The sequence below is a fragment of the Schistocerca nitens genome, chromosome 1 (genome assembly GCF_023898315.1).
Source record: "Schistocerca nitens isolate TAMUIC-IGC-003100 chromosome 1, iqSchNite1.1, whole genome shotgun sequence".
In the NCBI taxonomy this organism is placed as follows: Eukaryota; Metazoa; Arthropoda; class Insecta; order Orthoptera; family Acrididae; genus Schistocerca; species Schistocerca nitens.
The window spans coordinates 512,716,447-512,733,917 of record NC_064614.1 but is presented as its reverse complement, the minus strand read 5'-3'; the positions used below and the strand labels follow the sequence as shown (position 1 = coordinate 512,733,917).

The 17,471-nt window shown below is 43.4% G+C and overlaps 1 protein-coding gene across 1 annotated transcript in view; it reads right to left on the bottom strand.

Moving 5' to 3' along the window:
* The window catches only part of LOC126258003 (ring-infected erythrocyte surface antigen-like), a 52,053-nt gene extending 36,631 nt beyond the window's left edge, over positions 1 to 15,422 (bottom strand). The window contains exons 1-2 of the mRNA XM_049955611.1: positions 15,366 to 15,422; positions 2,641 to 2,725 (exon numbers count right to left, since the gene is read on the bottom strand). Coding sequence (XP_049811568.1) covers positions 2,641 to 2,725; positions 15,366 to 15,422 — 142 coding nt within the window. The remainder of the gene's footprint in view (positions 1 to 2,640; positions 2,726 to 15,365) is intronic.
* Positions 15,423 to 17,471: the final 2,049 nt, after the last annotated feature.

The following is a 17,471-nucleotide window of genomic DNA, read 5'->3' as shown; positions in this document are numbered from 1 at the left end:
TTAGACTGGCTTTGTAGTGTGCCTGAGCTCAATTCTCGGCTCGACTCGAGAAATATTTCACTGAAGAAGAAAGTTCCTAGGTATGTCCAGTCCCGAGTGCGTGAATGTGAGAGTGCTGAAGAGTGTCCTACCAGTTACTGAATAACAATCCAACTCAACTAACTTTTTTCAGTATTAGTGCTTTCGAATCCCATGGTTTTTTAGTATGGAATTAGCACAAATAAGTTAACTGATAAAAGTTGCAATAATTCGACTATTTTTTATAAAAATGTGGCGATATTTTTGGCTATTTTTTTGTTCAACGATTGACTACAGGGGAGTGGAAAAACCTCGTAACAATGGGCTTATGCACGAGAGTGGGTGTTGAGCTTCAGTACGAAGCGGTCACGCGTAGCCGCGTCGCGGATGATTAGATTAGGAATTCGTAGAAAGATAATCTATAGTTGAAAGTGTCACGTTGTATCATTAATGAAAAGTGTTCTGGTAATTTAGTTATTTGCAGGAAGGTGCGCGGAGTTAACTGTGAGATTTACGGTTCAGATGGTGTCGTGTTAGTGAATAGGTTAATTGCCGTGGAGAAACGTATCAGCAGTACAAATTAAATGAAAAAGCTTCCACAATCAGCGATTACCTGTTTAATTAACGTTGAAACGCAACACAGCAATGGTTGCTTCAGAGTGAATATGAAACAAACATAATTGTTCAATGAAACTGGATGACTGTAGGCATTGTTGGGGAGATGTGTTACGTGCAACAGGACAATGAAACAAAGTAATTTGATTTCTACGGTTATTGTTTGAAAGCCATATTTTTCATTTTTTACTCAATTAACTTTAATGTTTAAACAGTATAAAAGACACAGGAATTTGACAAAGCACTGAAAAACTGAAGTCGAAACAAGGCCGTGGGAGTAGACAACATTCCGTTAGAGTTACTGATAGCCATCCATGACAAAACTCTTCCATCTGGTGAGCAAGATGTATGAGACAAGTGAAATACCGCCAGACTTCAGGAAGAATACAATAATTCCAATTCCAAAGAAAGCAGATACTGACAGGTGTGAAAATTACTGAACTCTCAGTTTAATAAGTCACGATTGCAAAATACTAACACGAATCCTTTACAGAAGAATGAAAAACTGGTAGAAGCTGACCTCAGGGTAGATCAGTTTGGACTGAGGAGAAATGTAGAAACACACAAGGCAATACTGACCCTACGCGTTCTCACAGAAGATAGGTTAAGGAAAGGCAACCTACATTTATAGCATTTGAGATTTGGAGAAAGCTTTTGACGATGTTGACTAGAATGTTCTCTTTCAAATTCTAAAGGGGCCGGGGTAAAGGCTATTTACAATGTGTATAGAAACCAGATGGCAGTTATGAGAGTCGAGGGGCACGAAAACGAAGCAGTAGTTGAGAATGGAGTGAGACAGGATTGTAGCCTATCCCTTATGTTATTAAATCTGTATACTAAGCAAGCAGTAAAGGAAACAAAAGAAAAATTTAGAGTAGGAATTGAAGTCCAGGGAGAAAAAAACTTTGTGATTTGCTGATGACATTGTAACTCTGTCAAAGACAGTAAAAAACTTGGAACAGCAGTTGAACGGAACGGACAGTGTCTTGAAAAGAGGATATAAGATGAACATCAACAAAAGCAAAAGGAGGGTAATGGAATGTAGTCGGCTTAAATCAGGTGATGCTGAGGGAATTAGGTTAGGAAAGGAGACACTCAAAGTAGTAGATGTGTTTTGTTATTTGGGAAGCAAAATAACTGATGATGGTCGAATTAGGAAGGATATAAAATATAGACTGCAAAGGCCAGAAAAGCGTTTCTGAAGAAGAGAAATTCTTTAACATCGAGTACAGATTTAACTGTCAGGAAGTTCCTCCTGAAAGCATTTTTATGGAGTGTAGCCATGTACGGCAATGAAACATGGACAATAAACAGACAACAACAAAATAGTAGGCTTTGAAATGTGGTCTACCGAATACTCAAGACTTGATGGGTAGATCACGTAACTAATGAGGAGGTTCTGAATAGAACTAGAGAGAGAGAAGATAAATTTGTGGCACAACCTGACTAGAAGAAGGGATCAGTTGGCAGAACACATTCTGAGGCATCACGGGATCACCAGTTTAGTACTGCAAGGAAGCCTGAGAGGTAAAAACCGTAGAGGGAGGCCAAGAGATGAATACAGTAAGTAGATTCTGAAGTATGTAGGTTGCAGTACTTACTCGGAGGTGAAGATGCTTGCACAGGAAAGAATAACGTGGAGATTGCATCAAACCAGTCTTTGGACTGAAGACCACAACAACAAGAAGAAGTGACATGTATGTGTTCGTATTAGATACATGGTCCGGTTATTTTCGTAACGAAGCATGATCTCTTTGTAAAGCTTCCATACTTGACTCCGAAAGTCTGACAGCCGCGAAAATAAACAGAAAAGACAGTAACGAAAGAGGGAGAGACGAGGAACTTCACATTTACCGCCGTAACAGGGACAGTAACTTTACAGTACTTTAATCAATTTAAGCAAATGGCACCTGGTTGTGTGGCCAACTACTGGGAACAGCCTTTCTCAGGGTAGTGTTTGTCGCTGTTAGCGCGAACAAGACGGCAGATGTAGGCAGTCGCACTTACCCGCGAACTCGATCCTATGCCGGCTGGAGCTGCCCAGGGAGCCGCTCACCGTCACGTCGGTCTGGCCACCCACCACGACGCGCACCTGCAACACCACAGCCAAGTCACCACTGCAACAGACTCCCGTCTCGCACGCTGCACCACATCTGTCCAACGAGCAGGAAAGTTTTCTGCTACGTGGTTGCTGTAGTTGCATTTGACACGGAAAGGGTGTTGCTACTGTCAAGAACATGAGCTCACCCACTTCAGAGAGCACACTGGTTCCTATGGAGCGCTATGGATGGTGCAAAATTGGTACCAGGCGGTCATGTGACACTCCACCGCTGAGATAAGTCTTCGCCGTGAAATGATGCACATGTTCCAGCTATTTGATGGGATCAGCGCTGTAACATGGATCGTCGTGAAGATATGACGAAATGGCAGAGACGAATTAGCTTATTTGGACGTTTTGTGGCCACGCTATGAATGAATCTGTCCGATTTGTTGTATGTCAACGGGGGCTGTGGTAATAGTGTACTGACAACAGGCGTGCAACACGGTGTAAGAACAGTGCTCGTAAAAAGATCGCGAACGACAGGACCCAGAGACGAGTATCATACCTTTTCAATGAATTTCGGTCCTAACCCAACATAAATTGCTACTGTACGTGATTTCAAATCTATCTCAACAAGTTTCCTAGCGAACACGGTGAAGGGAAATGCAGGCAATGGAGGTTTGAACTCTGTAGCCTCGCAAAATGCCCGTTCTCGCATCGGTACATAAAGCTGCTCGTCTTCAATGGACCTACCGACAAAAACAGGAGAGCAGCTGACTGGAAGCATGTAAATCTGATAGGTAGCGATTTTCCCACTTTCCAAATGATGAAATGAATGCAGTGCCCGAATAACGCAATTATTCGTTCAACCTACAGCGTGTAGGGGTGTAGTTCAGGCCAGATGTGGTTCTGTGATGTTTTGAGAGTGCTTTCATAACATGTTAAGTGTCCATCCATTCAGGTTATGATGAACATGAAGCAGTACGTTTATGGCAACTTTCTCAGTGGCCAAGTATCGCCCTTTACACATCTATATGATTACTCTACAGTTCACAATTAAGTACCTGCCGCACTGTTTATCGAACCACCTTCAAGTTACTTCTCTACTGTTCCATTCTCGAACACCACGCAGGAAAAATGAACACTTACATCTTTCCGTGCGAGCACTTGTTTCTCTTATTTTATTATGATCATATTCCTCATGTAGAGCGCCAACAAAATATTTTCACACTATGAGGAGAAGGTTGGTAACTGAAATTGCATGAGAAGGTCGTGTCGCAACAGAAAACGCCTTTGTTTTAATGACTGCCATCCCGATTCGTGTATCATATCCGTGGCACTTTCTCCCCTATTTCGCGAAAATGCAAAAGGAACTACCTTTCTCTCAACTTTTTCCATAACCTTCGTCAACCCTGTCAGACGTGGATCCCATACCGTACAGCATATACTCTAGCAGAGAACGGACAAGCGCAATGTAAGCAGCCCCTTTAGTAGGCCTGCTGCAGTTTCTAAGTGTTCCGCCAGTAAATCGCAATCTTTGCTTTGCTTTCCCCACAATATTATCTATGTGATAGTTCCAATTTAAGTTATTCGCAACTGTAAGTATTTACTTGACTTTATATGTTTTAGATCTGTGTGCTTTATCGTGTAAACGAAGTTTAGCGGATTCCCCTGAGATATAGATGACTTCACGCTTTCATGCAGGGTGTACATAAAGTGTGGAAACACTTTCAGTTATTTATTGCACAAGAAGTAAACAGTGTACAGATGTGGTACATATTGCATTTTGAAGAGAAACTCTGAAAGGTTTTTTTTTTTTTTTTTTTTTTTTTTTTTTTTTTTTTTTTTTTTTACAAACATTCAGTATGCGAACCATGAGTGACCCGAGAGACGTCAATACGGTAATCTAATTCTTGCCATACCTGTTCTAGCATGGCATCGTCGACCGTGGCAGTCACTTCCCGTATTCTCTCTTGGAGCTCTGCTACATCACGTGATAGAGGCGGTACGTACACCAGATCTTTAATGTGTCCCCACACAAAAAAGGCACACGGAGTGAGATCTGGTGATCAGGGAAGCGATTTCATGAAACAGCTGTCCCCTTCTGTAGGACGGCCGATCCCTTAATGCGGCAGCTCCGTGTTCAGGTACCCACGAACTTCACGATGAAAATGGGGTGGAGCCCCATCCTGCTGAAAGATGAATGGAGAGTCCGATTGCATTGGAGCCATTTCGAGTTCACGGGATGCGCGACGCAGACTCCTTATGAAACTCTCCGTACGCGCTGCACATTCACTTCATTCCATGTCGGTGGCTTCTTACCGTACTTGGTTCTAAACATCCATTCAACAGCTGTAGTACACTTGTTTTTGTCGAGCTCCAAAAATAGTTCAAATGGTTCTGAGTACTATGGGACTTAACATCTGAGGTCATCAGTCCCCTAGAACTTAGAACTACTTAAACCTACTAACCTAAGGACATCACACACATCCATGCCTAAGGCAGGATTCGAACCTGCGACCGTAGCGGTCGCGCGGTTCCAGAGTGTAGTGCCCAGAGCCGCTACAGAAAGACAAGCAAGGTTGTATCAGGAGAGCTATCACTGCCGACAACAACCACGGCACTTAATATTTGCAACAGTGGTTCGCCGTTTGTCTGAAACAGGGTCGTTTCTGGAAGCAAGAAATCATGGAGGACACACCGGAAATGTTTGGACATCAGACTTTGAGGAAAATTTGATTAACACTTTGGAAGGCGACCTCCATGTCAGCAGCAGGCAGTCGGCCCGCCAGTACAGGGTAAGCCAGACAAACGTGTGGAACATTCTCCATGACAACTGTTACTGCCATTCTCACTTACAGCGTGTGCAGTGCTTACTAGCGGCAGACTTTCCACATGGGAGCAGTTTTGTCACTGGTTTCTTCACCAGGCAACCACGAGTTGGGATTTGAGTCATCCAACCGATTCACAGATGCGACCACCTTTATGCGGATTAGTATCTTGAACTTTCATAAAAGTCATCTGTACGATAGTATGCAGAGCCCCCTCGGTATGGTGACAGCGAATCATCAGCATTGGTGCAGCCAGAATGTGTGGGCCGGGATAAATGGCGACCGTATTTTGGGACCAGTCTTCCTTCCACATCTCCTAACAGGCCGGAACCATCGGAATTTCTTGCAGGTGACTTTGCCTCCCCTACTGGAAGAAGTGTCATTGATAATTCGGAGGGTTATGTGGCTGCTACTTGATGGTGCTCCACTCCACTTCGCCGTTAACGTCTGGACGCATCTTAGTCGTGTCTTCCGTGATCGATTGATCGGACGATGGAGTCCAGTTGAATGGTCTGCACGTTCACCAGATTTCAACCCGTGCGATTTCTGTTTATCGAGCCATCTCAAAAGTATCGTGTATGCAGAGCCCATTCCAGATGTGGGGACACTGGAGCAGCGTATTCAACCTTGCCTTTGACACTGTTCGGTGCAGGTTGCCCGATGTGAACGTGTGAGACATAACATGTTTCGGCACGTACAAGCATGCGTTGAAGTTCATGGACACTATTTTAAACACATACTGTAACTGTGGCTGCGTGGTACAGCGCATATTAGACCGCAGTCTCACTAACAAGGTCTAATTCAATAAATGGTCTCTAGCATGTAAACCATTCATTTTCGAAAATAATTTCATTAGACATTTTTTTGGTCCGTATCCTCACGTCGATCAATCCCTACAGTTTGTACACGGTGGAAGAAATCGCTCTGTATATTGTGAAGTCCCCTGACGCGGTTTTTGTCTGTATATTCAGACTAATCTCAGGAACTACTGTAGGGATTTTGATACGGTTTTCACTAACAGTCAGACTTATTCACGAAAAAGGTTTGTCTATTTGATTTATTACGGTTAAGTAATAATCAGTGTGTAATACATTTGTTATCTGTTCCAGATTTAATTGGCGTCTGGAATGACATTCTGTGGCTACGATGGGAGCTACGAGCTACAGAGGAGGCGGTATCTGGGGAGAAAAGCATGCAAACAGCCGCCGTAACTCCTGAGAGCAGCGAAGTTGCTCAAAATCTACGTCTTTCCCGGTGGCCTAGCAGTAAAGCGCGTGCATGGACACGGCAAAGTCATGGATTCGAAACCCGGTCCAACTGCGAATTTTTTTAGTCTGCCTTTCAACCTAGAATTCACCTCTCAATGGACATTCACCAGAAACGATAGTTGGTACGGATTACACGTTAAAGTGTTAGTCCCCGCCGGCCGGAGTGGTCGAGCGGTTCTAGGCGCTACAGTCTGGAATCACGCGACCGCTACGGTAGCAGGTTCGAATCCTGCCTTGGGCATGGATGTGCGTGATGTCCTTAGGTTAGTTACGTTTTGAGTAGTTCTAAGTTCTAGGAGACTGATGACCTCAAGTTAAGTCCCATAGTGCTCAGAGCCATTTGAACCATTTTTTTGTTAGTCCCCTTTCCCTGACTGGACATCAGCAGTAGGTTTATAACATGCAAGACGCTGCAGTGACGTCCAATTGAAAGACTTGCACCGGGTCACTGAGCCAAACGAAATTATTGTTACCAGAATCTGTACCTCTACACAACTGCGTCAAGCCGGCCTTCGTGACCGAGCGGTTCTAGGCGCTACAGTCCGGAACCGCGCGACCGCTACGGTCGCAGGTTCGGATCCTACCTCGGGCATGGATGTGTGTGGTGTCCTTAGGTTAGCTAGGTTTAAGTAGTTCTAAGTTCTAGGGGACTGATGACCTCAGAAGTTAAGTCCCATAGTGCCCAGAGCCATATTTTTTTTTTTTTTTTTAACTGCGTCGAACTGCAGCCTGCAGCCCGCAAGCGGCCCTAATTAAGTTTTCGTGCGCCCAGCTGTTCTCAGTCGTATTTTATAACAGTATGTTTCTAGCAACTAACAGCAGAGTCCAAAAACGTCAACTAATGTGGAGAGCTTCTTGCTCAGGAGCAAACAAAAATACTCGCAGAGTACATGGCAGACGCTCTATCCATCTGAGCCACCGTGGGCACAGAGGATAGTGCGTCTGCAGGGACTTATCCCTTGCACGCTCCCCGTGAGATCCCGGGTTCGAGTCCCGGTCGGGGCACACATTTTCAACATGTCCCCAATGAAGTGTATCAACGCCTGCTTGCAGCTAGGGTGTCTATTTAATTATCATTTCATTTCGAGCAAAGCTGCATGGTCATCGACGGTAACTGTTCTTTCGGGAACAGATACTACCGTCATATATAGTTAAAAAATATGGGTTCCCGGCCTTTGACCTTCTTCTGCGAACGCACACGCTATGCCCGAACTCGTACGGGACTTGGTAGATTAATCTGCCACGAGTAATGAGTATGATGGGCAAACATCTATTAGGCGCACTACGAATGTAGTGTTGTGGACATGTTGGGAATGTGGATCTCACGGGGAGCGTGCAAGGGATAAGTCCCTGCAGACGCACTATCCTCTGTGCCCACGGTGGCTCAGATGGATAGAGTGTCTGCCATGTAAGCAGGAGATCCCGGGTTCGAGTTCCGGGTGGGGCACACATTTTCAACATGTCCCCAATGAAGTGTATCAACGCCTGCTTGCAGCTAGGGTGTCTATTTAATTATCATTTCATTTCGAGCAAAGCTGCATGGTCATCGACGGTAACTGTTCTTTCGGGAACACATACTACCGTCATATATTGTTAAAAAATATGGGTTCCCGGTCTTTGACCTTCTTCTGCGAACGCACACGCTATGCCCGAACTCGTACGGGACTTGGTAGATTAATCTGCCACGAGTAATGAGTATGATGGGCAAACATCTATTAGGCGCACTACGAATGTAGTGTTGTGGACATGTTGGGAATGTGGATCTCACGGGGAGCGTGCAAGGGATAAGTCCCTGCAGACGCACTATCCTCTGTGCCCACGGTGGCTCAGATGGATAGAGCGTCTGCCATGTAAGCAGGAGATCCCGGGTTCGAGTCCCGGTCGGGACACACATTTTCAACATGTCCCCAATGAAGTGTATCAACGCCTGCTTGCAGCTAGGGTGTCTATTTAATTATCATTTCATAATGTATGTAGGTTACCAAATGGTTAAGTGGCGACGACGGGAAAAGTGGCTACTGCATATTTATTTTATTCTGACCAGAGCTGCTGCCTGCCGAAAAATGATCAGACTAGTTGTAACACACATCGTCAATGATTTCAGTGAGATCAACAGGGGTAGCTTGCTACGTTATTTTTTAGAAAGAGCGTGTTTGTTTTTCAGTCAGCTGATGTAAGATAATTCATTTGCATAATTCAAGTTACCTCACTTGTCTGGAGAGTAATAATTTTTTACAATATTTTTTTCAGGATGATAGTTTCTACTGTGTATCACTGTCCCTACATGGCGTCCGATCTGGAGAAGTGGCCACAATACTCGTCGAGAAAAGTGACCAAACTTTTCGTCCCAATAAAAGTTAATTACTTCCAAAAAAACAAGCATAATACGGTTGATAAAACTGACTGCTAAACCCTTTTTGAATTAATTATGATATTGTACTTAAAACCATATCTGTTCCGTTATTTTGGCCTAATACAGAAGTCCGATTGAAAAGGTCTGCTGCTGTCGCTTGGTATCCTTTCACCATGGTCCGGTTAAAAATCAATTTCTCTTTGAGTGACCACATAAAGGACTCACTCCCCCTGCCCCTTCACCCCCCCATACCACTGCCCTTTCCTATGCGGTCAGAGGCGTCGGGGTACAGTGTCAACAATGGCTCTTAAGCAAAAATGTTTAACGACCAGTGGTCTATATATATATTATAAAATAAAGTCCCCGGCACTGAAATTATAAAACTGTCGTACAAAGAAACATGCATAATGTACGACTGTATAAGAACTATATTTAAATTAAGAAACATGATCCCGGACAGTTTCTGTATGTTGGACGCAGCTACTTCGTATGTCTAAAATACGATTTTGTATACGTCTATATGGCAACGCCTCTTTACAGCTCTATAGACGGCTATCAAAAATGGCTCTGAGCACTATGGGACTTAACTTCTAAGGTCATCAGTCCCCTAGAACTTAGAACTACTTAAACCTAACTAACCTAAGGACATCACACACATCCATGCCCGAGGCAGGATTCGAACCTGCGACCGTAGCGGTAGCGCGGTTCCAGACTGTAGCGCCTAGAACCGCTCGCCCACAACGGCCGGCATAGACGGCTATCGTTTTCGCCTATAGCCGTTAGCGCTTCGCAGTTGAAAGGTATCAAAAGAGCTACCAAATGTCGGGAATTTCTGTAATCTGACTCGACGGTATGAATGTATTGGTATTAAAGAATCAATGTATTAAAATTTCATGCATTATGGTGCAATTTTTCACACATCTCCGTGTTTATGACGTCATATCACCTGACCTACGTGTCATACAATGATATAGTTTTGTAGGTGGTTTCTGCGGCATATGTGGATACTGTCTGCAAAATGTGTTGCGAATAGTTAGTAGTAAAGAAGTAATAAATTTAAATGTAAGGCACAATGCGGCAGTTTTTCACGCATCTCATTGTTTGTAACGTCATATCTCCTGAACTGTGTGTGGTGCCATGATAGAATTTTGCAGGTACATTTAGCGGCATATGTGAATATGGTCAGAGAAATTAATTGCTAATGGAATTAGCACCACAGAAGTAATAAATTTAAACGTCATGCATGATTCGGCAGTTTTTCACGTATCTCTTGAACTGTGATAAATAGGTGGCTCTTATCCGACAGCGATTGCTGCCTAACAGTAAGGGATATGTGTACCAACTTCGATTGCACTCAGATCAGTGGTTTAGGAGGAGATGTGCAATATATACACACATACATCCCTATTTTTCTTACTGTTGCGCCATACAGGACAGATACCTAGTGCCCGTAGAGACTTAGTGCTACCCGTGCGAAGCCAGGGCAGGTCGTTAATATTCTCTATATTAAAACCCCCGATAAATTCCTCCTTTTAGTATGCAATGCTATATTTTTGAAACAGAACGAAGGAAGGGGAACCAACAGTGCGTGTCATTTGACTGGACATCACTTTTCTCTCTTGCGACAACTTTTGGGAAGTATTCAGAGTTGTCTGTTCCGACTAGAGACAGCATGTTTCCATCATTTATCACTTGTGGTAATATTAAATGGGTAATAAATGGCTACATAGTGCATAATAATGTCTACAATTTCTTGTGAATTGTAGCGACTTTATATTTTGTGATGTGGAGGTATAAATTGAATCAAAAAATGGTTCAAATGGCTCTGAGCACTATGGGACTTAACATCTATGGTCATCAGTCCCCTAGAACTACTTAAACCTAACTAACCTAAGGACATCACACAACACCCAGTCATCACGAGGCAGAGAAAATCCCTGACCCTGCCGGGATAAACTGAATCAATGGGAGAAAATTTGCCCTGTCGTACAACACTAATCAATAGTCCTCAGTGTCTGACATAGGTAAATTACCTGTTACCCGCTGCTTCGATAGAATAGCAATAGTTTTATTATAATGAGTGATAGTAAGTAAGTTTATAATTTTACTAGAAGTCTGTGTACATAGTGGTGCAGAGACGTTTGTGTAAAAATGTTGTAGTGTCGATATGAAGTTACATAATGCATGTGTTTCTATTATTTTGCTGTATCTCGAATCTAGAAGCAGGATTATATTTTCCAATTATATGTTAAAAATGGCGCGACTCATTGCATTCGTGCAGAAGTAGTTTTTTAGGGGTTTTTCTAGCACACGTAATATTGTATATGAGATTTTGCCACCAGAAAAACACGTACTAACCGTATCACCCTTCCATTTTAACGCGTTATAGTGCCTGTATTTTTTATCCATCCTTCCTATGATGACTGATTATGATTAACATAATCAGTTAATAGATCATAATCAATGCAGCCTCGCCAAAAGCCTCCCACGTTCCACATATAAAGGTACGACTCTCTGTTTGCCGTACAGCCTTTAAATAACGCCGTCGTTGTGAGTCTACAAGCGTTTTGGAAGCCGCAAGAGACGCGAGACGCTCAGTGACTGAAATGCTATGGGCTTGTGACTGTTCTTACGTCTCTGTAGCTCTTAAGGTCGCCTGACGTTCTGCATTCAAGTTCTGGCGGACGTGAGATTACTCTGCGGTTTCTTTCGCAGCTTGAGCGCTCTTAATACCATGCGCTAAATGAGACTTAAGTTTTCGAGACTTGTAGTAATACTTTTAAATATAATTCTCGGGCTTAGCGTCCAGTTTTTATTGTTTTAACTTCACTAAAACTCTCCACCTACGCCAGGTGGTGTAGGAACTCAATATCATAAACCTTGCGCACGTTAACGTTTGATTTACATAGTCACGGAATAATCTATACACACGAAGAGTCGCCGACCATTGTACGAGCGTCGTCTGCATGCCACTGGCGTACACCGTGTTCAGAAATATTAACAGTGCTCAAAAAGATATGTCTAAAGTAGCCTTTATCTTCCTCAGGATTCGAGCTATCTCAGTACCAAATTTCGCCGGAATCTATTCAACGGTAAAGTCGTGAGAACGAAACAGAGTGACTTACTTTCGCAATTAATAATACTGTTATCAGTACGAAAGTATGGATGAAACGCCTTGAGAATTGTATACGCATTGCATTGATTACGTTGAATAATATTACGTAGGACAAATCAACCAATAAAAGCAGTTTTCCAAATATGATAGAGTTCAAAAAAGAAAATAACTTTTTCAAAGAGTAAATATTTTTCCTTAATTAGCGTAATATTCTCCAGATCAATAAATATCATTTTCTATACACTTCGTAAAGCAGTCTGTCTTCTTCAGCAGAGTTAACGCTATCTAACGCCAAAATTCATGGATATCGGTTTAGCGGTTTATTCGTGAAAACCTAACAGATAACATCAATTTGACATTTATTGATATTAGTACGGAAATATGGATTAGCATGACTTAATTATGTTGAGGTTTGTATAAAAAAAGCGTGTATTCTAGCTGTCACACAGGGCTGCGCTCGCTTGTCAGTAAAATGAAATTAAATATACGTACGGCTTTATTGGCTGACAGACCCCGGTTGGAATACTCGGGAGCTTAGTGCAAGTCCTTTTTGTCGCCATTTTGGTGAATTGCACGTAGATGATGATTACAACGCATACATCCAGACGCGAGTAGAAAAAGCCCGACGTGCGTGGGAATTAAACGCGAGAACCCATGATCGTAAAACAGGAACGTTAACCTCATGAGCACGAGCTATTCCCGCTAAGTGGAATGCAACGAAGAATTTATAAGCGACGCATGATGGTGCGCGGCTAAAATGTGACGGGTTTGTGACTGATGTCCGTCTGGATCTATGGATTAAACACGTACAGTAATGTATAAACATTGCGTTGATTACGTTTACTCGTATTATGTAGAACATGTCAAACAATAAAACCATTTTCACAAATATAATAAAATTCAAAAGCCAAAGAGTAACAGCTCTTTCAAATATTAATTGTTGTTCCATATTTCGCGTGGTATTGTACAAATCAATAAATATGTTGTACTACACACATTCTAAACTAGTCTGCATCTTCATCAGCGTTCTACACTACTGGCCATTAAAATTGCTACATCAAGAAGAAATGCAGATGATAAACGGGTATTCATTGGACAAATATGCTAGAACTGACGTGTGATTACATTTTCACGCAATTTGGGTGCATAGATCCTGAGAAATCAGTACCCAGAACAACCATCTCTGGCCGTAATAACGGCCTTGATACGCCTGGGCATTGAGTCAAATAGACCTTGGATGGCGTGTACAGGTACAGCTGCCCATGCAGCTTCAACACGATACCGCAGTTCATCAAGAGTAGTGACTGGCGTATTGTGACGAGCCAGTTGCTCGGCCGCCATTGACCAGACGTTTTCAATTGGTGAGAGATCTGGAGAATGTGCTGGACACGGCAGCAGTCGAACATTTTCTGTATCCAGAAAGGCCCTTACAGGACTTGCAACATGCACTCGTGCATTATCCTGCTGAAATGTAGGGTTTCGCAGTGATCGAATGAAGGGTAGAGCAACGGGTCGTAACACATCTGAAATGTAACGTCCACTGTTCAAAGTGCCGTCAGTGCGAACAAGAGGTGACCGAAACGTGTAACCAATGGCACCCCATCCCATCACGCCGGATGATACGCCAGTATGGCGATGACGAATACACGCTTCCAATGTGCGTTCACTGCGATGTCGCCAAACTCGGATGCGACCATCATGATGCTGTAAATAGAACCTGGATTCATCCGAAAAAATGACGTTTTGCCTTTCGTGCGCCCAGGTTCGTCGTTGAGTACACCTTCGCAGGTGCTCCTGTCTGTGATGCAGCGTCAATGGTAACCGCAGCCATGGTCTCCGAGCTGATAGTCCATGCTGCTGCAAACGTCGTCGAACTGTTCGTGCAGATAGTTGTAGTCTTGCAAACGTCCCCATCTGTTGACTCATGGATCGAGACGTATCTGCACGATCCGTTACAGCCATACGGATAAGATGCCTGTCATCTCGACTGCTAGTGATACGATGCCGTTGGGATCCAGCACGGCGTTCCGTATTACCCTCCTGAACCCACCGATTCCATATTCTGCTAACAGTCATTGGATCTCGACGAACACGAGCAACAATGTCGCGATACGATAAACCGCAATCGCGATAGGCTACAATCCGACCTTTATCAAAGTCGGAAACGTGATGGTACGCATTTCTCCTCGTTACACGAGGCATCACAACTACTTTTCACCAGGCAACGCTGGTCAACTACTGTTTGTGTGTGAGAAATCGGTTGGAAACTTTCCTCATGTCAATACGTTGTAGGTGTCGCCAGCGGCGCCAACCTTGTGTGAATGCTCTGAAAAGCTAATCACTTGCATATCACAGCATCTTCTTCCTGTCGGTTAAATATAATAAATAAAATAGATAGAGAAACATTTTGTGACTCACTATACATAAACTAATGAAATAAAATTATCTGTTCATCGTGAAAGGAGCCTACCTGTATGCATCTTTGGGATACGCCCTGAAATTCTGTAGCACGAATTTCTGCACACGACCGTCGGCAGCCGCTTGTCTGCTCGCGATGTTAATTAATAGCCTGCCGCAACCGCAGCAGCAGCGGCGGAGCCCCCGTGATGACAGGGCTGGCTCTGGCCCACCTCCTGCGGTCACACCGGCAACAGAGCAGACTCCGCCCTACACAAAATACCTCCTGAACGTTCGGCAAACATCCCATTACACCCGCAGCATCACAACAAGGAGACTGTTTCCAGTTACAGCATACCGTCGGAATGTTAGAATGGCACATCAGCAAACTGGCGTAATGTAAAGATATCTCATGCTGTAAACTAATTTCAAGGAAAGAAACACGCGTTATTTGTAATTTTTGTTAATTTAGTCGTATTGCTTATGATTCCAAATAATTCAGGACTGTTTCCAGAATCAAGAGTTTAAAGCTATTTTTACTTTCATTTACAAGAAACAGATCACGGTTGCATATAACTTCCAGATTTGTGATACTTCCTCTCAAGACTGATTTAGGATCTTTGAGATTCCGATGTGGAGCCTTCTAACAAATAGTGACAACTGGCCGTGTCTTATGGTCTTACAGCAAAAGACATTATGAAACAAAATAAGTGGCACAGATACTTACCGCTGGCGGTTTAGAATATTCTCTACAAGATTTCATTTCTGTTTCCATGAGGTGCATATTCTCTGGACATTTAGGAGGTGCTGAAGGAACTCGATGTGGGTTCGCGGAGTCAAGTATTATGGTCTCTGGTTCAAAATGGTTCAAATGGCTCTGAGCACTGTGGGACTTAACATCTTAGGTCATCAGTCCCCTAGAATTTCGAACTACTTAAACGTAACTAACCTAAGGACATCACACACATCCATGCCCGAGGTAGGATTCGAACCTGCGACCGTAGCAGTCGCGCGGTTCCGGACTGAAGCACCTAGAACCGCTCTGCCACCGCGTCCGTCCTTAGTCTCTGATATCAACAATACTGTCAGTTGTCATTTCGTATGAACTAGTACATAACTTATCGACACCTGAGTGGTGGGTACCGTGTGATTCTGGAATAGGCACGCTTTTTATTTATTTGTTTACTTATTTTGGTGGGAGGGGCAGCGTGAGTTCGATTAAACTTATGCATCTGTTTTGGATCTACCACTGTAGACGGCCTCTTACCCCTTGGAGCGCCGACATAAAAGAAATGACGAAAAATTAACATTTTCAGAAAACTGCTACTCTATGAGGTACCCATGAGTCTAATTATTAAGAGGCTTAACTATTCTCATTTGTGATCCCATGATTTTGAAATATGAAACCGTCTCCATGATACTAATCGGCCGGCCAGAGTGGCCGAGCGGTTCTAGGCGCTACAGTCTGGCACCGCGAGACCGCTACGGTCGCAGGTTCGAATCCTGCCTCGGTCATGGATGTCTGTGATGTCCTTAGTTTAGTTAGGTTTAAGTAGTTCTAAGTTCTAGGGGACTGATGACCTCAGCAGTTAAGTCCCATAGTGCTCAGAGCCATTTGAAACATTTGATACTAATCGGTTCGATTAACACGTTGCTCAGTTATCAAATGCTGATCGGTACGTCACATCAGCAGGTAACTGAATACCTTTAAATCGTACGCTTCACTTTTCTCTCCAACACTGTACTGAAAATGTGCTACTACTTAATCTCTGTAATAAAGTTACTGGATTTTGAAATCGAATGACAGCTTTCAAAATTATAAACCTAGCTTGACATCATGTATGTGAAAGTAATCTCTTTCGCTCTTTGCATGTCATCACATCACAACTGCACGTGTGGCCAGCCCCCCCCCCCCCCCCCCCCGCCCCGTCTGGTTGATCGGCCACCTGGTGCAAGTCTTTTCAGTTGACGCCACTTCAGCGACTTGCGTGTCGGTGAGAATAAAATGACGATGAAGACAACACAACCCTCAGTCACCGAGTGGAGAAAACTCTTCGATCAGGCTGGGGATTGAATCTGGGCCACTCGCATGACGTTCTGCGGAGCTGACCACTTAGCAATGCAATCGTCGTTTCTAAGCTTTCGGTGATGGCGGTCTGCTTTAATTAATCAACTCTGAGTTGAGTTGTGTGTGCCTTTTATTCGGACTGTGCCGTTCAGCAAAAGATTCATTTCTTCCGTAAATAATGTAAAAAACTCTCAGCATCATATTCCACTGATATTTTGATTTGTTTTCGTTCTTAATTAGCTTTCATTAGGCACATGGTTTTTTTGTTGTTGTTTTTTTCTTTTTTTAAGATTCGCCTTCTGAAATGGTTCAAGTAGCTTTCTCAGTGCTACAAGGATTGAACGTAACTAATTTACTAGCTTTTTGCAAGCTTCGTGTTCTGAGACTGCCACAGCTTCAAATACAGAGCTATGCCCGGTTCAAAATTATATCTTTTCCAAGGAATTTTCGTTTTTAGTGATTATGGCAGACATTGCACGTATGGAAAGAAACAAATCTACATTTATAGAAAGAGTGTATTTAGATAAATGGTGTGTACCGTTGCGTACGCGATCTGATGCTACATGTGATGCCAGGAATATTTTGTTGCCGCACGTAGAGTGTAACAGCTGGTGTATTGCGCTCATGTTTACTATAAATTAGCACTATTTACTTGACAAGTTGGCTTGCGGCTGCAGCAAAGCGAGGACATTTGTCCCATTTGTTTGGATAAGTCCCGACGCGCAGCCGAGCATCAAATACGATACGCTCCGCAGAGCAGAGCTC